This window comes from Barbus barbus, assembly GCF_936440315.1.
Source record: "Barbus barbus genome assembly, chromosome: 18".
In the NCBI taxonomy this organism is placed as follows: domain Eukaryota; kingdom Metazoa; phylum Chordata; class Actinopteri; order Cypriniformes; family Cyprinidae; genus Barbus; species Barbus barbus.
This window is the reverse complement of record NC_136746.1, coordinates 11,614,828-11,638,980: the sequence shown is the minus strand read 5'-3', so window position 1 is coordinate 11,638,980 and position 24,153 is coordinate 11,614,828. Positions and strand designations below refer to the sequence as shown.

The window sequence follows — 24,153 nt, the reverse complement described above, 5'->3', positions numbered from 1 at the left end:
GGAAAGACGAAATGAAAATGGAGCTTTTCTGAAGACGGTCGGTTCTTTTCAAAGATACATTCATATAAAAACACCTGTGCCACATTTTGATTTTGAAACGTGCAGTGCTCATGTCTATTCAACGAAGTAGCTATATAAGCCTTTTGGAAAATCTATTTGTGGCAGTCAGTTTTGATATAGCGATGAGCCGCCACAAATAATAATAAATAAAAGTGTATGGGAAACCCTGGACACTGCTACAAATGGCCATATCTAAGTGATAACAAAAAAACAACAAAAAAAACCTCATATAATACAGCGGTTAAGTGTTGCCCGATTATGTCAAACGCTCACTGGATGTCATGACAACAATGTCAAGCAGGAAAAGTTTGAATATCTCGTCGTCTTCGCTTTCATTTTGGACCATCTCCAAAAGACATAAAAAAAACCTAAAATGATTTACAAGTTTAACATGCGTTTATCAAAGTAGGAAATCCACACTTTTAATCCCTTACACACAATTAGTGCTCTTGAAATACGAAATGGAGGCGGGTCCGGATTGAATTCCTTCTGGGTCTGGAGTCTGGACTTTGAGAAGTGCTGATAAAGAGTATTAGCCTTGTTTCAAGGACAGGCCACTTGAACTCTGATTGATTATGTGGCTTTCTAATGAACCACCTGCATTATTATAATGGTTATCAGCATATTTTGGTAGTTATAGTTGCTTGGTATTTTAACAATATATAAAGTTTTTATTTATGTATATATTTACAGGTCCTTCTCAAAAAATTAGCATATTGTGATCAGAGGTGGGTAGTAACGAGTTACATTTACTTCGTTACATTTACTTGAGTATATTTTTTGGGTAACTAATACTTTTAGAGTATATTTTAAAATGGGTACTTTTACTCTTACTCAAGTATATTTTTAGAGAAAAAACGGTACTTTTACTTCGTTACTGTGGGCGACTCTCCTCTCGTTACTGTATCTTAATGCAATACAAGTTAAAAATGCTTCAGTTTATTCCAAACGCGCCGTCTACTTTTCTCTGGGCAATGAATGATGCCCATTCGCGAATGATTCATTCTTTTGAGTCGATTCTGTTTAAAGGCTTTATCAAACCAGTTGGCAAACCAGTGAATCGGTTCGCGAATCAGTTTGAATGATTCGTTCAGTTCCCTGCCGCATGCGCTGAGTCTCTGAAGCGGTTCTCACTCAGATAACAGAAAGTTTAAAAACATCAAGAGCGCTGAAGACGTGGCTTTGGATCTACAGTCAGTTGAAAGCAAATCTGCAAAGGCTTGTTTGCTTAGAGCTATATGAAGATCTTTTATTAGATGAACACCGCGTGTGCTGTCTACTGTTCCACAGGTAACGTTAGGCCTATAGGCCACGATACCACTATGACATTACCAGTTTGTTGTACATGTACCTTACATTAAATACAATGTATCATTTATACATTAAATAAGCTGTCACAGAGTATGAAATGAACACCCGCGAAACCCAAGTTAGCTCTGCGCAGCGGCGCGCGGCCTGTTCTAGACACAATTAATATTCATATTTTTACAATATTTACGCTTGCAAAAATATAGGCTACATTTGTTTACATTTTGCAGAACAGAAGATCCGTCAATATGCATTTGTTTCGTTATGTTCAGAGCTGTCATGTGAGGCGTTTTCAGAGGTTTCAGTGTCAGAGGTTATAGGATAATACATAATCAATTTACTTTAAGATATAATTTAATTCAGTGATGCAAATCAGAATTTTCATCAGCTGTTACTCCAGTTTTCGGAGTCATATGATCCTTCAGAAATCATTATAATATATTGATTTATTACCAGTGTTGGAAACAGTTTTGCTGCGTAATATTTTTTGGAACCGGTGACATTTTGTTCAGTATTCTTTGATGAATAGAAAGCTAAAAAGAGCAGCACTGATAATAAATCAACATGATTTCTGAAGGATTATGTGACTCTGAAGACTGTGGTAAAGGCTGATGAAAATTCTGATTTGCATCACTGAAATAAATTACATTATATATATATATATATATATATATATATATATATATATATATATTGAACGGCAGTGTGTGTGTGTGTGTGTATACACATACACATTACATAAATGTAATCTATATATCTAAATAAAAATAGACTATATTCAGTACCTATATGATCCAAAGTAACTAGTAACTAACTACTTGAGTAGTTTTTTTATCCGATACTTTTTTACTCTTACTCAAGTAACTATTCAGACTATTACTTTTACTTTTACTTGAGTAAATATTTCTAGAAGTACTTTTACTTTTACTTGAGTACAGTTTTTGGGTACTCTACCCACCTCTGATTGTGATAAAGTTCATTATTTTCTGTAATGTACTGATAAACATTAGACTTTCATATATTTTAGATTCATTACACACAACTGAAGTAGTTCAAGCCTTTTATTGTTTTAATATTGATGATTTTGGCATACAGCTCATGAAAACCCAAAATTCCTATCTCAAAAAATTAGCATATCATGAAAAGGTTCTCTAAACGAGCTATTAACCTAATCATCTGAATCAACTAATTAACTCTAAACACCTGCAAAAGATTCCTGAGGCTTTTAAAAACTCCCAGCCTGGTTCATTACTCAAAACCGCAATCATGGGTAAGACTGCCGACCTGACTGCTGTCCAGAAGGCCATCATTGACACCCTCAAGCAAGAGGGTAAGACACAGAAAGAAATTTCTGAACGAATAGGCTGTTCCCAGAGTGCTGTATCAAGGCACCTCAGTGGGAAGTCTGTGGGAAGGAAAAAGTGTGGCAGAAAACGCAGCACAACGAGAAGAGGTGACCGGACCCTGAGGAAGATTGTGGAGAAGGACCGATTCCAGACCTTGGGGGACCTGCGGAAGCAGTGGACTGAGTCTGGAGTAGAAACATCCAGAGCCACCGTGTACAGGCGTGTGCAGGAAATGGGCTACAGGTGCCGCATTCCCCAGGTCAAGCCACTTTTGAACCAGAAACAGTGGCAGAAGCACCTGACCTGGGCTACAGAGAAGCAGCACTGGACTGTTGCTCAGTGGTCCAAAGTACTTTTTTCGGATGAAAGCTAATTTTGCATGTCATTCGGAAATCAAGGTGCCAGAGTCTGGAGGAAGACTGGGGAGAGGGAAATGCCAAAATGCCTGAAGTCCAGTGTCAAGTACCCACAGTCAGTGATGGTCTGGGGTGCCATGTCAGCTGCTGGTGTTGGTCCACTGTGTTTTATCAAGGGCAGGGTCAATGCAGCTAGCTATCAGGAGATTTTGGAGCACTTCATGCTTCCATCTGCTGAAAAGCTTTATGGAGATGAAGATTTCATTTTTCAGCACGACCTGGCACCTGCTCACAGTGCCAAAACCACTGGTAAATGGTTTACTGACCATGGTATTACTGTGCTCAATTGGCCTGCCAACTCTCCTGACCTGAACCCCATAGAGAATCTGTGGGATATTGTGAAGAGAAAGTTGAGAGACGCAAGACCCAACACTCTGGATGAGCTTAAGGCCGCTATCGAAGCATCCTGGGCCTCCATAACACCTCAGCAGTGCCACAGGCTGATTGCCTCCATGCCACGCCGCATTGAAGCAGTCATTTCTGCAAAAGGATTCCCGACCAAGTATTGAGTGCATAAATGAACATAATGGCCATTCTTTTATTGGTCGGATGAAATATGCTAATTTTTTGAGATAGGAATTTTGGGTTCCCTTCCAGGAACGTCGAGCTGCGTCAAAACGCATATGGGAACGCCATCAGCGTAACCGACGCTCTGAATATCGTCTACAACAAGTCCAATAGAAGGGCGAGGCGTCACAGGCGGGGTGACGTCACGGCCAGGAGGTATATAAGCACGTGAGGCAGAGCCCGCGTCAGCTTTTTGTCATTCAGCAAGCGCTCTGTGTGTTGTCAGTCCATATCTGTTTTGTGAGTCTTATTTAGTGTTGTATGTCCTGAAAAGAAATTAGACATCCCTAAAGCCAAGACCAAAACAGGGGGCGATCCTAGATCGCGTTTCAGATTGTGTGCTAGTCCACTGCCTGCGTTATGAAAAAAAAAAAAAAAAAAGCATTATGAGCGGGGACACACATGATCTGTGCGTGGTCTACCTGAGTGCGGAGCGCGAGGCAGCGGCTCTCTCGCTGCGCACACTCCGCACTCGGAGGGCTCTCTTCGAGAAGAGAGTCTTTGTGAGCTCCCCGCGTGGTGCTGGCCCCACTTTTGCCTAGGCAGAGCGGCGGCTGCGCTCGTGGGACTCACAGGCTGATTTGGCGAACGAGAGTGAGACGGGAATGTCCCTATCTCCTCCCGTATCCGTCAGATCTGGCGCCCCGTCTCGCGGTTCGGAAGCGGTCTCTTCCCCCCGAGACGAGGGCTCAACGCTTCGTCTGTCTTCCTCCGAGGAGGTTGACATGACGAGCGTTGATGAGGTTTCGCCGCCTCTGTCGCCCCAATTTATATAGAAGGAAAGCGAGCTCTCCACGCGCTGTCGGCCCCGCTTTGTGCAAAAGAAAGATAGAGCGGTGGCTGCTGCGCTCGCGCGGCTCGCAAATGGATCAAAACAAATCCAGCGCCCGCTCTCTGTGCTCGGAAGCGGTTCTCTTCCCCCAGAGAGAGGGCTCGACGCCCCGCTTGTCTTCCTACCGAGGAGGTGGATGAGAAAGACGGTATGAGCGTTGTAAACTCCAGTGTTGCACAAGCACAAATAAAGCCAGCCCCACTCTGCCGAGGCAGAGCGGCGGCTGCGCTCGTTGGGCTCGTAGAAAAAAAAGGCTGATCTGGCTGGTGGGCATTTAGAAGAGAAGAGAAAAGAAACTATCTTCTCCTGTATCCACCAGATCTGGCGCCCCGTCTCGCGGTTCGGAAGCGGTACTCTTCCCCCCGAGACGAGGGCTTGACGCTGCGTCCTCCGAGGAAAAGGTGATGTGACGAGCGTTGACGAGGTTTCGCCGCCTCTCTCGCCCCAGTGTGAGGAGCCACAAGAGCCTTCAGTTTCCCCCGATCTCCACCGAGGTGTTGAGATCGCGGGTGGAATCTTTGAGGGCAGATGGTATGCGCGCTCTCGAAATTCAGGCGGCTGCTGGGCGGGCGCAGCCTCCTCCGCATACCAGCTCCTCGCGCAGCAGGTCCTGACGGGCGAGCCCCAGGACCGCGGAGAGCGACCCCTACTGGGGTGGAGCGGCTTGCACCGCGGCACACGGTGACCGTCTCCCCTCGGTGCTCTCCGGGGATTTGTCTGTCAACCCTGCAGCTCCAGGGCACAGCAGGTCCCAGCGAGTGTTTTTCTCAGAATTCCCCGCCGGTAGTGACTGCGGGCCTGAGAAACTCGCCTCAAGCGCCAGAGACCGCGTCTTCCTCCGGACTTCCGCAGCAAGACAGTGGTCTGGCCATTTCTCTGACACCAGAGGTCAGTTTCGAGAGCCTGATTCCCTTAGTAGATCATTGGGCAGTGAGCTGCCGAATGCGTCTCTTTGGGTCCTGCCTGGCAGGGTCTGGTTCGTTCAGAGGTCCTGATGGGCGAGCCCCAGGACTGCGGAGGACGACCCCTACTGGGGTGGAGCGGCTTACACCGCGGCACACGGTGACCGTTTCCCCTCGGTGTCCTCCGGGGATCTGTCTGTCAACCCTGCAGTTCCAGGGCACAGTAGGTCCCAGCGAGTGCTGTTCTCAGAGTCCCCCGCCGGTTGTGACTGCGGGTCTGAGAAACTCGCCTCAAGTGCCAGAGACCGCGTCTTCCTCCGGAGAGCCGCAGCAAGACAGTGGTCTGGCCATATCTCTGACACCAGAGGTCAGTCTCGAGAGACTGATTCCCTTAGTAGATCATCTAGCGGCTTGGCAGCGGCTGCCAGATGTGTCTCTTTGGGTCCTGCGGACGGTAGAGCATGGTTATTCCATCCAGTTCGATGGGCCACCTCCGCCGTTCAACGGGGTTTGCGTGACTACGGTCCGCCCCGAGCAGGCTCTGGTTCTGGAACAAGAAGTCGAGAATTTAGTAAGGAAGGAAGCCATCGAGTGGTTCCTCCTCACGAGACTCGCGCCGGCTTTTACAGCCGATACTTCATTGTTCCAAGGAAGGATGGGGGGCTGAGGCCCATACTGGTTTTTGAGTTTCGGAACCTCTCAGCCAGAAAGCTGAAGTTCAAAATGCTCACAGTTAGGCAGATCGTGTTCCAAATCGGGTCCAAGGGCTGATTTGTCACGACAGACCTCTAGGACGTTTGTCCCATGTACCCATCTTTCCCTCTCACAGGGAGTTCCTGAGGTTCGCTTTTGGGGGCAAAGCGTGTCAGTATCGGGTTCTTCCCTTCGGCCTAGCACTCTCACCCCGCACTTCACCAAGTGTGTGGATGCGGCACTGGTCCCGTTGCGACTGCAGGGCATCCGCATACTCAATTTTATCGACGATTGGTTGATTCTCGCTCAATCAGAGCGGTTGGCGGTTCGGCATCGAGATGTCGTTCTCGCCCACATGAAAGATCTGGGGTTAAGACTAAACGCCAAGAAGAGTGTGCTTTCTCCAGTTCAGAGAACCACTTATCTAGGCGTGGTGTGGGATTCGACCACGACGCAGGCGCGGTTATCCCCTGCTCAGATCGAGTTGATCCTCGCGGCAGTCGAGAGAGTGCGAGAAGGCCAGCCATTCACTGTTAAGCAAAGACAGCTTGGGTTCATGGCAGCTGCGTCCAGTGTGATTCCCTCTGGCCTGCTGTACATGAGGCCCCTACAGTGGTGGCTCAAGACCAAGGGGGTCTCCCTGAGGGGAGACTCGCTTCGCATTGTCAAGGATCACGCCATTGTATGGAGAAACCGTGCCTTAGACTCGTGGAGGAAACCTTGGTTCTTGTCCTAGGGCCTGGTGCCGGGAGCTCCTTGTCGCCGTGTTTCCTTAGCGACGGACGTCTCCCTCACCAGTTGGGGTGCGGTCATGAGTGGCCACCCTGCCCGCGGTCTGTGGAGTGGTCGCCACTTGACGTGGCATATCAACCAGCTAGAGATCCTAGCTGTGTTCCGTGCGTTCAAGCACTTCCTCCTGGACCTGAGAGATCACCACGTGCTGGTCCGCACCGACAGCACGGCAGTGGTCTCTTACATCTCAATGTAGGAGCAGACGTTCTGTCGAGACAGGGGCTGAGGCCCGGGGAATGGATGCTTCACCTCGAGGGGTGAAGCAGATTTCGAAGGTTGGGCCAGGCACGGGTAGACCTGTTCGCGACTCCAGAGTCAGCGTAATGTCCCCTCTGGTTTTCTTTAGTTCCTCCAGCTCCTCTGGGACTGGATACTATGGTACAGACGCGGCTGATGCCCCGTCTGTACGCCTTCCCTCCCCGATCGCTCTGCTCCCGGGAGTTCTGGCGAGAGTGCGCCAGGACGCGGTCAGTCTACTGTTAGTAGCACCGTTCTGGCCGGGCCAAGTTTGGTTCTCGGACCTGATTTCTCTCCTTGACGGCACTCCGTGGCCGGTACTGATCAGGAGAGATCTCCTCTCACAGGCCGGGGGCACCTATGTGCACCCTCGCCCGGAGCTATGGAAGCTGTGGGTTTGGCCTCTGAGCAGGCGCAACTCATAGCTTCCGATCTATCGACTAGGTTGTCGAGACCCTCCTTTAATCCAGAGCTCCCTCCACGAGGAAACTGTACGTTGAAGTGCGGAGACCGCCACCTTGACCCAGTCAACTGCCCAGTTAGTGCAGTTCTGGAGTTCCTGCAGGCCTGATTCTCCGCAGGGTTAACCCACTCCACTACTAAGGTCTACGTGGCAGTTATTTGTCATACCACGCCCTTATCGGTGGCCAGCCAGTGGGCAGATACCCCCTAGTTACATGTTTCCTCCGGTGCGCGGAGGCTGAGGCCTCCTGTACGATCACGTCCCCACATGGGATCTGGCTGCGGTTCTGAGGCTCGGTGTGAACACCTTTGAGCATGTCGAGGAGATAACAGATAGACTCCTCACCTCCAAGACCGTCTTCTGGTTAGCATCATTCTCTGAGGAGGGTGATCACCTTCAGGCCCTGTCTGCGGCCCCTTCGATGTTGACTGTGTGCCCGGTTCGGCGAAAGTCTTTCTCTACCCCTGAAAAATGGGGTACGTACCGAAGGTTCTGACGGTCATACCACAGCCGGTCGTACTCCAGGCCTCTGTCCTTCTCCCTTCGGCCAGGAGTAGCACAACCGTATGTGTCCAGTGTGAGCACTGGGCACGTACATCCACAGAGCTGCTCTGTGGAGGAAGTCGGACCAACTGCTCGAGGGCCTTGGTCCGCTTAAGAGGGTAGGGCTTGGTAGCCCACTCTTAGTAAGTGATGCTGTCAATTTTGCTTACGAGGCCTCTGGGCTTGCCCATCCGTGGGAGTCAGAGTGCACTCAACCAGAGGTATGGCGGCCTTCAAGGCCTTTCTGGACAGATGTACCGATCAGGGCATCTACGACGCTGCTGGGTAGTCCACGCCCCTGACTTCGCCAGGTTACGACCTCGCATCCGAGCCACTACAGGCTCTTCTGTCCTCTTGGCCTGACATCAGGCAGGGACTTGTCAGTCTGGCGGCGTTGGTATAGCGTTCCCATATGCGTTTTGACGCAGCTCGACGTTCCTGGAAGGGAACGACCTAGGTTACGTATGTAACCCAGGTTCCCTGAAGGGAACGAGAGCTGCGTCTCGAAGCCATACTTCCGGCATCCCTGCCAGCGCTTGCTTCATGACATGAAGCTGACGCGGGCTCTGCCTCACGTGCTTATATACCTCCTGGCCGTGACGTCACCCCGCCTGTGACGCCTCGCCCTTCTATTGGACTTGTTGTAGACGATATTCAGAGCGTCGGTTACGCTGATGGCGTTCCCATATGCGTTTTGACGCAGCTCTCGTTCCCTTCAGGGAACCTGGGTTACATACGTAACCTAGGTCGTTTTCATGAGCTGTATGCCAAAATCATCAATATTAAAACAATAAAAGGCTTGAACTACTTCAGTTGTGTTGTAATGAATCTAAAATATATGAAAGTCTAATGTTTATCAGTACATTACAGAAAATAATGAACTTTATCACAATATGCTAATTTTTTGAGAAGGACCCGTATATTAAGAAATTAATTTGATTCAGCACAGATGCGTTAAATTTATCAAAAGTATCAGTAATTTGTAATGTTAAAAAAGATTTCTTAAATTTTCTATTCATTAAAAAAAAAACAATCTGAATAAATATATTATAGTTTCCACAAACACAGTAAGCAGCACAACTAATGATTTCTGAAGGATCATGTGACACTGAAGACTAGAGTAATGGCTGCTGAAAATTAAGCTTTGCCATCACAGTAATACATTTCATTATAAAACATATTCAAATAGAAAAGTCATTTTAAATTCTAATAATATTTCACAATATTATTGCTTTTACTGTATGTCTTGTCAAATAAATGCAGCCTTGGTTAGCATAAGAGACTTCTTTCAAAAACATCAAAAATCAAAAATGACCCCAAACTTTTGAACAATAAAGTATACCAGGGTTTCCTCAATTAGTTTTCGCCAAGGGCCGAATTCTGCCAACAATACCAAGCCAAGGGCAACTGACCTATATATATATATATATATATATATAATATATACACTCCCCTCCAAAAGTTTGGAAACACCCAAAGTGTGGTTTTGGACAATAGCATAAATCCTTATCATTTTTTGGTGCAAATACATTAAAGTTACTTGACATTATCATTGAAGACCAGCAATAAAACATAATGGCAATATATACATGTCAAAGTCAGACATGCCCCTTTGCCAGCTGTGATGCCTGGTTACTGCTTTAAACTTGGTCCAGATTTTTGGGTCAGCACACCTTAATACTGTAGCTTCAACAATTGATTGCCAACTCTCAGTGTTCAATGTTTGAATAAACTGACAGCTCGGATTCCCAGATTATGCAGAGCTGTAATAGCTGCTAATGGTGGATATTTTGATGAATCGAAAAGTTTTTTTCTATGTATAAATATTATTCTTATCATTACAATTATTATGTTATTGTTGATTTCGCTAATATAGTCACAAGATGGTCACAAGATAAATATTCAGATATTTTCCCCCAGTAGTCTGTTTTATTCAAACAATTATTAAAAATTTTGCATTTAGATACAGAAGAACTTTGCCTGTTGAATATTAAAAACAAATAAACAAAAAAAAATCTGGATCTCCATGTCTGCCATGCAAATCAACTGTTCCTGCTCATCTCCAGACTGGATCTCTGGGGGCTAGGGTCTCAAATTTAGGCCCTGGCCCGAGACGCTCAGGCCCTAGCCCGGCCCATGTCCGAGAGCTTGACAGAGTTACCTTAGTCTTTTTCCCCCTTCTCCCAAATCAGATTATATTGTTTCAGCTATTAAAATAGTTCAGTTTTGTATGTAATGGCAAAGTGATTATATTTCATTTAGTTTTTTTATCAAGTTAATCTATAAAAACGTTTGAAGCATTTTTTTTGTTCGTTAAATAAAGTTTTTTTCATTATTAAAGTAACGACCGAGCGGCCAGCGGCAGGCTGATCATAGCCATGTTTGATCAATTTAGCCTTCTCAAATCATCACGACTTGCCTAAAATAAAATCTATAGATATACTAAAACAGTTCAAGCATATAACAATGTTTAAACGTTAAATCTAGATAAATGTGCGCTGCATCCTAGTTTGTGCAGAGAGTGGAAGCTAAAGCGCAGGACATGGAGGCACCAGTGCAATCAATTGCATTTTTTTTCAATGGAAACAACTTACGCCGTAATTTTTGCTCATAAAAGTAAGAGTAATACATCATTCGGAACTGTAAAGGGTCTACTTTTACTTGTGTGCACTCACAATATCAACAAAACTTTTTATAAAATATATAAAATTATTTTATAAAATAAATGATGCGCTTTCTGCTGTCTCGTCTTGAACAGGAGCGCTTCACAAAAATGAACCGAAAGTCAGTGATTACATGCCTCACAGACATGATAAATATATCTATAGAAAGCTTTAAATTACTACTTAATGAAATAAATCAAATCGAAAAAAGAAAAACTCCTCCATTATAATCCGTGAAGATGCACTTCTCTCTAAAGGTGCGTCTAATGAGGAGACGGCGAGTCAGGATCATCATCGTCATCTTTGGCGACACTGACACAGACACTAGTTTAATAGTAAATAATTAAAATATCTCCTTACTATTTCCCCCCCGACACATTCATGGTAATTACTTTTGCTGGGGCTTTGCAGCAAGCTTCAGCCTATTGCATGCATTTGAATGCAGAACTCTTCAGCTACATTCAAGGTAGCACGGTCTCGTGTTGTTTCCACCAGCGCGGCAATTTTTTTCATCACTAATTGATGGATGTCTACAATATAAAAATAATGAGAAGCCTAAAACTGGTCTGAACTATGACGTGAAAATTGGCTGAAAAGCAGGGCTCTAGCGTTCTCCTCGGTAGAAATCACGTTTCCCCCTCGCCTCCCCCATCGTCGGGCCCTTAGAATCGTCCTAACTTTCCCACCGCTTACGGCGCCCCTGCACATAGTATCTACATTGGATGCGACAAAGCATTACAAATCATTCGAACTTTGTGTCAGTACGTCATAAATTGAAAACGGCAGCAGTTTACTGTCGGGGATTTGTCGCGCCACGCTACGCCGCATCCAGTGTAGACAGCGTCACTGATTATAATAAGTTCTATTGTATTTTGTTGCGTCGCGCCGTGCCGCACCACACGCGTCTGGTGTAGACACGATGTAAGTTAATGTCGCTTTCTGATGAATTTACATGCCACGTTTTTTTAAATTAGCACGGGCCATATATTTTTCTCAATAGTGCCGCCTATTGAGGAACCCTGGTATATACTGTATATACCCATACTGTATATACAAGCATTATTACAGTTTGTATAAGGTAAATTTCCAAATTTTAACCATGAAACTGTAAATTTCAATGGAACATGAATTTACATTAGACTAAATAAGTAAACAGAGAGAGGGGCTTTGGCTCCTCATTTCAGAAGACCACAGGGGTGAGCATATACAGTGCATCTGACAATTACCAGCCTCCGGCAAATCATTGATGCTGGTTTGATTGGATGTGGTTTTGATAACTGGCTAATTGCTGAATTCTCTTTGGATTAGGGTTTGCACCAGTGCAGTTCGAGCTCAATTAATGCTGTCTTTTAGCTTATGTTAATACAGTGGTTTTGAGTTTTATACCAGACAACTCACTGAGCTTTAATTAGGAGCTTAGATAATGCAGTACATTTCAGTTCAACATGATGTGACCTCAAATGATAAATGTATATTGTGTACTTGTAAACATCTGAAAATGCTGATGACAAATGGAAAAGTGAAGGACAGAAGGACGGTAGAAGAGAGAATAAAATACCCGGTTTCACGTGGTGACTGTAAGCCATTAAAAGGTTTGAGGGGTTATGTAACCTTATTAGTTTAACACATGGACTTACCTCTTATTAAAACCCAAAGTTGTGCTTTTAAAGTGGTGCTTTTATTCTCAATTTTCCCCTTTTAATCCCAAACCAATCTGAGGGGCTGTTTAATCTTGGAGCTAAGGCAGCGGAGGAGTCAGCCGCGGGTCGTGGTAATGCTTCCTGAATATCTCTTTCAAGGGGCAGGCCTTCTTGCGAGCCACACGCACAGGACTGAGGGATCTCTATTTGATAAATGCTTTATATAATCTCTATATGGAGGAGGATTTAGCATGCAGCCATCACGTGAGGGTTTCAAGCTCAACCTGCAAACCTGAGGACAATACCAAACATGAATTAAGCAAATAAAGGACAGACAGGGACACGGCAACACATGAGCGTACACGAGTACATCCCGTCCCTTCAGAGTTTGGACGATGCTCATGATCCATGGAGTATGCTGTGATGTATTTGGCGGTTACTAATAAACAGTGTTGTGGGAGTGATATTTTGTTTTGTATTCAGGAACTGAACTGTTTCATAGCAGATATTTGTGATGTTGGATTAAATTGAGGAGATCACAATAGGGGCTCTCTGATGCAGATGGCTTTTATGTTCACAGTTTTTTTTAACAATTTTATGCTATCAGAGTGTTCTCTTTGAAACTAGTCATTCTCTTCTTAAAAACTCTAAAAGCTGTTTTTTTATGCTTGTTGTTTTGACACAGTATTCACCCCTCAGGCCTCCTCTTCTCTCTTTCCTACAGAATCTGATGTCCACGGCTGTGTGCTGCTTAACACGTCTCGAAGGGTGAGACTTTTCATTACATCCACATGCCAAACAGATCTTATAAGATGCATAGTCGCCGTCTGAAGTTATATGCACATCTGTGACTGCATTTTAATTGAATTCTGTATTGATTCAACAAGTCTGCATACAGTGGGGCCCAAGAGTATGAGACCTCTTTTTTTAAAATCTGGTATTTTTTATTTAAATATGCAAATAAGAAGTTTTAGGATTTTAAAATTTTCAAGCAAAGCTTATGATATAAAATGCTGAAAAAATGTACTGGATAATATGATCATCAGGTTTTATCTAATACTGTAGTATTCTGAATTCTGCATTCTAAAATTAATTGTACTGCTTTTTACTTAAATGACCAACTATTCACTTATGTTGACAATTTAATTGAAAAACTTTGTAAAAAATTTGACAATAATCCAAAATATAAATATTTTCAGTACACTGTAATACACAGTTTCCAATGACTTATTCACAAGTGATCCCAAGGTCATGGAAAATATGGAATATCAGGACATTTGTTTTTTTTTTTTTTTGTGATTCGGTCAAAGTGAGTCAAAATTATTATTGGAAAATAAATAATTTATACTTTTTAATATAAATATGTTAAACAACAAATATATTATTTAATAAAAAAAAAATATATATATATATATTTTTTTTTTTTTTTAAATACTTCATACGTCATGGAAAAGTTCAAAAATCATTGTTTAAAAAATATCAGCTTAATATATGAATAAAAAAATAGTTTATACAGTAAGTTGTTTACTATATAGATATATATATATATATATTTAGCATTGCTTACATGTACCTCTCTGTGTTCCCTCAGTATGTGAAGCTGATGAACTTCGAGGAGGAAGTGCGAGCTCACAGGGATCTGGACGGGTTTCTGGAGAGGGCCAGTATTCTGCTGCACGAGGACGAGGCCTCTCTAGACGACGTGTTAAAGACAATGCTCCGCCACGTCTCGCAGGACCCTCACACTGCTGAGCCCAGCTGCAACTTCGAGGAGATCATGAGCTCCCTCTTCACAGACGCAGGGTCACAGGAAGTCAATGGTGAGTGTTTGTTTTTATTTGTGTGTAATTTCATGAAAAGCTTATGAAAGGTTGCTCAATACCTCAGAGAGCTGATTTGACTGACACCTCAAAGGATATAAGCACAGCAGTTTGACGTTAGTCAATGTTATTTTAATTTAAAATGCTTTATAAATTATAATACAGTTTTTACATAAAAAAGGGACAGAAGAATGAGTAACAGAGGGAACTGTGCAGAGACAGACAAAAAAAAGAGTTTCAACAATAATTAAGTCCATTTCCATCCCTGCTGACCCCATAGCTTTGAAACTCAGTCTAGGATGTGTCAGAGAGAGGACTTGCTCTGAATGCCCCCATAAAGGGAAATCAGGTGATAATAACACTCTTCTGTCCAGTCATTCACACATTGACTCACTGGAATTGTCAAACCTTCCCAGAGGACACACAAGCCTTTATGACAGTGAAGTCGAAGAAAATAGAGATGAATCACAAAAGTTAAGCAAAAGTTCAGGAAGGAGCAGCTGAAACGAAAATACAATAAATATGAAATATAAATGAGTACAAAATGTATAATTCAAGATTGAGTACATAAGATATTTGAGTCAATAGTTAAAATACAAGAACCAAATTAGAATTCTTACAAATTATTTGAACTTTATTAGTTGAGTTAATGCTGGAATACACTACATCACTTTTGTACAGATTTTTGGTGCTATTCACAGAAAGTCTGCAGATTCAGTCAGTGCTGACGGATTTATCAGAAAACCACATAATCTATGATGGGCACAGACTCAGATTTTCTAGCTTCAGACGAAAGGTGTGTGCACACCAAAAGTGAATTTAATTATTTGCATGAGTAGATTACTTTCAAAGTCAATGCAAAGACGCGAATAGGCATGAATTTGCACCGGTTGAGGCGAAACAAATTTGCATAAACACGTTGTCGTGCAAGCCAGTCAGCGAAGAGCTTATTTGTCTGCTTGTAGGAGAGCATTATGCAGTGTTTTTATTTGCACGAGTGCCACGAAAAACATCCCACGAGTAATCTCACGAGTAATCGAGTGTGATAACGCGATGTGAAGATTCGCTTCGCTTTTGGTGTGCACACACCATAAGAGTCCATCCAGTTGTAGGATGTCAAATATGATACTTTGAGTCAATTCCAGCAAGGAATTGCATGTTTTTGCATGAATTTGTTGTGTTTGGGACAACTTGAAAAGTCTAATATTGTGTGGTCTTCAGTCATTTAGTGTATGATGCCCGGTTTTTCTCTGTAACCGTTTAAAAGTTGGCAAGTGTATGATGCCTAGTTTTTTTAAATCGTTTCAGATTTCAAAATTTGTGTAGTGTATTCCAGACTTTACACAATTATGAATTTTATCATTGTTTTTTTGTGTGTGTAGAATTTGTGCTTACACATTTATGTATTTATTTTTATTTAATTATTTTGATTTAATAAAATGCTATTTAATTTTATTGTTATGAAGCAAGAAAGCATCTTTTAAAGACTGACCAGCATGTTCAAATGTGAGGCTGGTAGTGCTTGCTGTTGGTTACTGCACATTACTGCAGCTATCATTAGATCTACTCTACCAGGTCATTTTATTCACTGGCCCCTGGACACCTAGCATTTTATAAAAATGGTCCCCAAGCTATGCAATTCAAGTATCCCTGCTTTATGAGCTAAGCTGGCCTCCGTATCACTAACTCCTCTCTCAGGAAGATGGACAGATTCTTCCAAACTCAAGAAACCTCTGGCATACTCTCAGCTAGAGGTGATGCTGCGCCACCAGAGATTCAGATTAGAAACAGATTTTTCAGCTCATGCTGTTTTTTTAAATGATTAAGGTGACTATATAGTGAGAGTGTTTTTGGCAAACTGATGTCTCAGCTCTTGATTTATACATATTTGAAACCCTAGCATTGAAATTAAGCACCCAATTAGGACTTCCTGCCAAAAACACTTACGAGAGACAAGGGTAAAGGAAACCTTTCATTGAGAGACACAGGTTGGCCTATTATGTGTTATAATACACCACTAACCTCACCGATATTTTCTATCCTGATGATTCAATTTGTACTTGTTGCTCATAGTGTTACGGTCTCGGGTAGAATAAATTTCACGGAGAGAAGGGAATCCAAAATAAAGTCTTTTAATATTATAATCCACACGAATAGAAGGGAATAACTCGGGGTAGTCTCAACACACGTAACAAACAATAACTGGCACAGAACTGGGGAGAACTCAGGACTTAAGAACACAGGGGCTAATGGGATAATTAATAAACAACAGGTGGTAACGATGAACTTAACGAGACAGGCAAAAACTAGGTCAAAACAGAACATACAGACATGTGACAGATCGCCCCCTCCCAGGACTCGCGGCGTAAAGAGTTCAAACTGAGGAGGGAGGGCGGGGGCTCTGGAGGAGGGAGTGGAGCAGGAGAGAGGGCAAACCAAACACAGAACAAAATAATAGTCCATGGGAGAGTGGAAGGTGGGAGGAGCCAATGGGAAGCCAGGAGCAGCCAGGTTTTGAGCCAGAGACTAACCACGATGAGGTCGAAGGCGGGAGGAGCCAAGGTGGGAATGACGCTTTGACAGTCGTGGACACCCTGGGGACAATCGACGGAGATGTAGCCCTCGCAGATGGAGCCGAAGAGCCGATGAGTCCACGCTCAGCCGATGGTCCTGGAGGCCGAGGAGCCATGGCAACGAGCGTCCGAGGAGGAACCGGAAATCCAGAGGTCAGAGGCTGAGCCAGTGGGACCGAGGACGAAGGCGGAGTCGGGGGGGAAGGAGGAGTCAGCCGAAGCCGTAGGTGCAGGCAGGTCGACAACTGACGAAGGTGGAGTCGGATGGACGAGGGAGCCCGGAGAAGCTGTATGGCTGATGGTTTCCGGTGGAGCCGAGGGAGAAAGGAGCCAAGGTGGAGCCGAAATGTCGACGGACCAAGGTGGAGCAGGGTGCGCAGAGGTCTGAGGCGGAGACAGGTGTTCCTCTGTGTAGGATGGAGCTGATGGTCCGAAGACACTCGGCATATCCAGCTGACCAGTAGGAGGTGCAGAGGGGCTGAAGGACGTCAGCGATGGTGGGGCTGAAGGACTGGTTGAGTGAGGAGGCAGGAGAGGGAGGCTTGGCAGGAATTCAGGACACACAGGAGTCGTCTGAGAAACAGGAGTATCTGGAGGAACAGGCAGCTTAGGGTTCACCTCTCCAAAAAAGTCAATCAGGTCCTTTGAAAAAATGTCCTTCAGTTCCTCAATATCCACCAGAGGCCAGTTTGTACTCACTCATAGCGGTGGGAGTGTGGGCGGGGCAATCCTCCATATCCCCGAACTCCACTAATACTCCCTCAGTGCTCAGCGGTGTAGCCGGCTCACACACCTGGTCAGACCATTGCGGGGAAGTAGGCTTCAGGGCGATGGTAACTTCCGACCTTGTCCTGTGTCCAAGTTCCTCCATCACGCTGCGCCGAACTCCTCTGTCTGCGGTAGGCTCGTGCGACACCTCCGTCGCATCTTTCGCTGGTGGTGGGCTCCTCTTTAGGCCCGCCCACTGGAAAGCGTGTCTTTGACCGCTCGCTCAGGCTGGTGTAATAAAAAAAACAGAGCGGTCCGGATAGTGAGTGAGGCACGCGAGCTGAATGAAGTCCAGGGTGTGAGCTTCCAGCGGGCGATCTCCCTGCTCCAGGCAGAAAAGTTTTACAGGGGGAAGGTCCATGGAAAAATTTGAACAAAACAAAAAAGGGGAAAAACGCCGCTCAAAACAGTATTGGCCAGCTATTCTGTTACGGTCTCGGGTAGAATAAATGGAGAGAAGGGAATCCAAAATAAAGTCTTTTAATATTATAATCCACACTAATAGAAGGGAATAACTTAGGGTAGTCTCAACACACGTAACATCAAACAATAACTGGCACAGAACTGGGGAGAACTCAGGACTTAAGAACACAGGGGCTAATGGGATAATCAATAAACAACAGGTGGTAACGATGAACTTAACGAGACAGGCAAAAACTAGGTCAAAACAGAAACTCAACATACAGACATGTGACACATAGATTCATTCATTCTTCCAAATGATTTCTTGAATCAAAATTCACTACAATAAATGAAATATTCATGACAACACAGCATATATAATCACACTATCAGGCTGCATGAATGTGTCATTTCCTTCTGAGATTTTTACAAGCTGGCAGCATGCTTTTTCTGGATTGTATTGATCGTTTCCGGCTCACCAGTAATCTCTGTGTTCTTATCATTGTTGCCAAATTCACACTGAATACACACAGAATATCACTGGGCACCAATTAAGCCCAGTCCTGGACTTCGCTGTGCCATCACTGTGTCCGGTCTAACACGGCACCTAATCTGTGCCCGGACTCTGTTGGATCACGTGAATGGTGAGATGTGAATTATCGTTAGTTGATTTGTTTTTTTTTTCAAGTCTAGGGATGATACATTCCCTCTTGTCTCTGTTGCTAGGATACATAGCTCACATGTGAGCGAGAATCATATTAATGATATGAGCCTGGGAACATGCAAATTAACTGATGTGTGATTGGATTATGAAATGTGAATGTCATGAATATGATAATGTATGATCATTTGGTTGAGAATCCATGAATGGGATCTAATTGTGAGCGCATTGATTGTATGTGCACGCGGCAGGTCTTTAACACACAGAAATGCAACCCAAAGTCTATCAGTCTGAAGATCAAATTAGAATGAAATGGGAATAAAGATCTCATTCAGCTAAGATGCAAGCACAATGAAAGATGGAGAAAAATCATATTTCATCTGAGTAAAGAGACCTGAGCATCTGCCTGACAACCCAGTCCCAATTAGTGAGAGGGAGGTTCGGTAGGTGTGTCTGTGTGGGTAGTGGGTTATCTGAATTTGTGTCTGAGAGATGTTTCACTCTTTTTGCTTGCTTTTAGGTTTCACAACCTGTGCTCAACCTAACTTTAACTCTTTGCTCTCCAAGCTGAACTCGGTGTGTGTGTGTGTGTGTGTGTGTGTTTGTGTGTGCGTCTGTGTGTCTCCAATTCTCTCGCACAGACAGGTCGACGAATTTCATTTTCTATGACAACGGTAAGAACGATATGATCAGACGTGGGATATTACCCACAATTCATATGTGTTTTCTCCCTGAGTGCTGATGTTTCCAGTGGATGTGATTGACACGTACCATTAGTCCGACAGACACGCGAGTCTCTGTTTTCTTATCCAGATCCATCAATTTGCTGCATTTTCCAGTTGATGCAGTGACACAATCCAATTTGAAATCAGTACCCACACATTTGAAATGACAAGATTCGGTGTTGTTTTAAAAGAGTCGGTGGTAAATGCTGAGTGATTCCCTTCCCCGTGGTGGTGCTTTAGACTGGGCTGTATCATCGCCTCTCTCTCTCTCATTCCTGCCTCATTGCCGTTCGGCTGATTGGCTGTGCATGGATTCCGCTGTTGTGATTGAAAAAGTCCACTGTCATTCTGATGTCTTTTTCTACTTAATATTTATGCAACACACACACACACACACACACACAAGGAGCGAACAGACTTTTTAATATCTTGAGGAAAAGTCTTTAGTGTGTGTGAATAAAAGCATGTCATTTCATCCTGATGTCCAGGCCTCTGGCAGTTATCAGAAGGGGTGAGGTGGGGTTGGCCTAGATGATTGCCTGAATGTTAATGCGTGTATTTTAGGGATGGACGATATAGCTGAAAACATTATATCTGGGTATTTTCAGCTATTTGACAAAATGCAGTATACACATCTATACTTTTTTACAAATAGCTAAAAACTATTTGAAAATAACCAAGGCATAATTTCCATATATTACTAACTAAATCATCCAAAAATAATGATATTTATTTATTCATTCTTATTTTTGATTCAATCTTTATCTTTGATTCAATATAACAATGTATACAATGTATAATTGTATAATTTTTGAAAGTATGATTGATATATATATATATATATATATATATATATATATATATATATATATATATATATATATATACAGTACCCTCCATAAGTATTGGAACAGTAAAGACAAAATTGCTCTGTTGGCTGTGGAGTCAAGACATTTGAGACAAATATGAATATGAGACAAAACTACAGAATGTCACATTTTATTATTAGGCATTTCAACACATACATGTTTTACCAAATAAAAAGAACAGCACTTTTACAGTTTATCCCACTCATTGATGTGAGCATAAGTATTGGGACAGTTGCAGGGCAGGGTGTTTTGGGTCATTGTCCTGATGCAATATAAAACACTTCCCAATGAATCTGGTGCCTTTTTTCTCGAATATCGGTAGGCAAGATGGTTTTGTACCCTTCCAAATTCATTCTGCTACTGTCATCATACATTAGGTCATCAGTAAAGTTGAGAGGGCCTGTTCCAGAGGCAGATGCATGCCCATGCCATGACACCACCTCCACCATGCTTTACAGATGAGGCTGTATGCTTGGGATCATTTGCAGTTCCCTTTTTTTCTCCACATTTTTGCTTTCCCATCACTTAGATAAAGGTTAATTTTTGTCTCATCCGTCCATAAACACAGTTACAAAACTCTTCTGGCTCATCTTTGTGCTGTTTTTGCAAACTCTAATCTTGCCTTTCTATTTTTGGTGCTGGTCAGAGGTTTGCATCTTGCTGTGTAGCATCTGTAATTCTGTGTCAAAGTCTCCTGAGGACAGTAGATTGTCAGAGCATCAGCCCAGTTTTCTGGAAGTTGTTGATGATTGTACAGACATGTCTTTTAGGGTTCATTTTCACTGCTTTTATGATTTGTCTGTCATCGACTACTGTTGTTTTCTCAGCCGATCAGGTAGTTGTTGGTTGCTGGTGTTGCTGGTGGTTTCCAAACTCTTGATTTCTCCATGCCCTTTGTTTTTACTAGAGCTCTAATTGACTTCCTCTTTTCTTTTAGCATCCAAATTGCTTGCTTTTCTCTCCAAGTCAGCTCCCTCATCTTCATCCTGGTTTGTGTGTGTCATCATCGAATGCAAGATTCAGAATGCAGAAGTAATGGATATAACTGATACGACACATTCCTTGCTTTTAATATCTGAAGAATTAATGCAACAGGACACAGCTGATCACTTAGAAAGACCTGTGAGGCAACTGATACAATACTTATGCTCACATCAGATAGAGGGATGAAACTCTAAAAGTGCTGAACTTCTTAGCTGGTAAAACATCTATGAGTTGAGTCACCCAATAATAAAATGTGACATTCTGTAGTTTTGTCTCATATTCATCTTTTAATCATATTTGCAAATGTCTTGACTCCACAGCCAACAGAGCAATTTTGTCTTTACTGTTCCAATACTTTTGGAGGGCACTGTATATATATAGACTGTAATTTAAATCATAGTAAGATTATTCCATTCAGAAAATCTAATAAAGAAATTTGAAATAATAAATCATATTAAGATTAATATAATATAATATAATATAATATAATATTTTAATCCAGTAAAATTCCACAAATCTGTTCATATTTTTCACAAATGGTTAACAGTTTTAGTTTAGTATCATTGAGACTATTATAGTTATAATATTATACTATCATTAAACTATTACTGGCATTTTTTATATGCCTATTAACACTTATACATTTTTATTTTAGTTTTAGTACATCATCAATTATTTCAGTACATAAAGTTACACTAAATGCAAATGAGAAATGTTGCTTTGCCAACTAGCAGAAATAAAATAATTCTTTTGTATTTTATTTTATTTCAAGTAAAAATGTTATGGTTTTAGTTAACTATAATAACCCTGATTGTTGAATCAGAGGTTAAACTTCCATTTTGAAGTGATTAACGGAAATGATTCACGGACACTTCCCAATTCTAGCTGTTTTTTGCTACAGAGGTTTGAATCAGAGACAGTATCAAATTATCTTATCAACCTACTCGCATATTAACATACAAGTTGTGACACAATGAGCAAGCGTGAAACTGTCCTACTGGCACAGTCTTACAAACGTAACGGCCAAAAAGCATTTAAACATCCCAGAATTAGTTATGTTTTCATCAGCTACAAAATAATATACAGTATTGTAAATATTCAATATATCATCCAGCTGTAGTGTTTATGAAGGTGAGTGCATGTTTGCCTTAGTGTACGTGCTTTTATGGCCCAAAAGAATTGTGGCAAGAGGTCTGGTCTGGTTTTTCCTTCACAAACACACCAAGTACACAATTATCTCAGCTGTTTGTCCTCCTGCCAATTCAACGGTCTTCATATTGCCCTGTATTGCTCCATTGATACGTTTTCCTCTCTTTTCCCCTCCTTCTCATTCTTTCTCTCTTCCTGTCTATTTCTCGATGGTGCTGAGTGTGTTGTCATGGTGATACCCATCTGTCCACGGTGTGAGTGTGTGATGTCTTATTGATGAGACAGTGTGACTGTGTGCCAGAGACATCCATCCTGCCTGCTAAACAGTGCGCACACACACACACAAACACACATATTGTTTTTGCTGGTCATGCTGAACAACTCACACATGTCACCTCTGCTGGACTGAGGACGTATACACACATACACACATACACACATACATGCTTAGGGCTGTGCAATTAATCGAATTCGGTTATCATGCGCATCTAGTCAGTAAAACCGGTTTCTTGATTAGTAGTTAATCGCCATCACTTGGGAATTACTACACAGAACCGTAGTTCACTGACAAGCTAGGCAATTTCGTGTTCATAATTGAAGGCTATTCGTCTGCGATTATGAACGCGATATTGCCTATCTTGTCAGTGAACTACAGTTCTGTGTAGTAATTCCCGCTCCATTTGAAAGCAGGTGATGGCGATTTACTGCCAATCACTGAGCCGGCTTTACTGACGAGATGCGCATGATAATCGAATTCGATTTAATTGCACAGCCCTATACATGCTTTCACATTCCTTGTTGTTAATATGCTGGACAGCTCACACCTACACAAGACAGAGGGCAGGGAACGCACAAACACACACACACACACACACACACACACTGATTGATTAATTTGAATTAAACATTTGGTGGTGTTCTTAGAAAGGTCTTCATTGTCACTCACGCTGGCTGCAGTGATGTGTATTGTCCTCTGGTGAGCTTCTGCTTCTGTTCTACCTTGATATGCATTAGCCTTTTCATGGAGATGAGTGGACTTTGATTTAATTACCGGCCCTTCCATCAATTCACATCCTCTTGATTGTTTTTGGTGTGTCATCATGTACAGTGAAAGTCAGTTGACTTAATCTTGGTGTCAAGACTCATGATGTGCAGTACTTTTGAAGTGGCATCCAGATTGAAGTTTACTTGAATTGTTTAGTTTCTGTCTTCATGCATGGTCATCCATTGTCCATATTGCATGGCTACTTACGACTGACCCCTTGCCTTCTCTCCTCACAGTGCATCTATTGTCAGAGACGCTGCAGTGTGTGACGGCCACAGCCATGGGGATCCAGTACCAGCAGTCTTGGCTTTGTATCCTGTGAGTTACCTGAATCTGTCTTACCTGTAATGCTGACCTTTTAGAGGTTCTAGAACAGGGGTGTCTGAAGAAATTCCACAAGACAATCCACAAAATTATTATAACTAGGACTGTCAAATTAAATTGCATATTTAATAAAAAAAAAAAGTCCTGTTCAAAATTTTGGGGTTAGTAACATTTTTTTAAAGAAATTGATACTTTTATTCAGCAAGGATAAATTACATTGATTAAAATTCCCAGTAAATACATGTATAGTGTTACAATAGTGTAGTGTTTCTATTTAAAATAAATAGTTATTTTCTTTTTCTTTTTATCAAAAACATTCAGCATTGGTAAGCATTACAAACTTTTTTCGAAAACATGAAAAAATATTTCCA

At 42.7% G+C, this 24,153-nt stretch overlaps 1 protein-coding gene across 2 annotated transcripts in view; it reads left to right on the top strand.

The window, feature by feature from the left end:
• The window catches only part of LOC306884502 (solute carrier family 4 member 11-like), a 78,921-nt gene that overhangs the window by 20,590 nt on the left and 34,178 nt on the right, over positions 1–24,153 (top strand). For both annotated transcript variants that reach the window (XM_079440415.1, XM_079440414.1), the window contains exons 4-6: positions 13,187–13,230; positions 14,054–14,282; positions 23,695–23,776. In XM_079440415.1, coding sequence (XP_079296541.1) covers positions 13,187–13,230; positions 14,054–14,282; positions 23,695–23,776 — 355 coding nt within the window. The remainder of the gene's footprint in view (positions 1–13,186; positions 13,231–14,053; positions 14,283–23,694; positions 23,777–24,153) is intronic.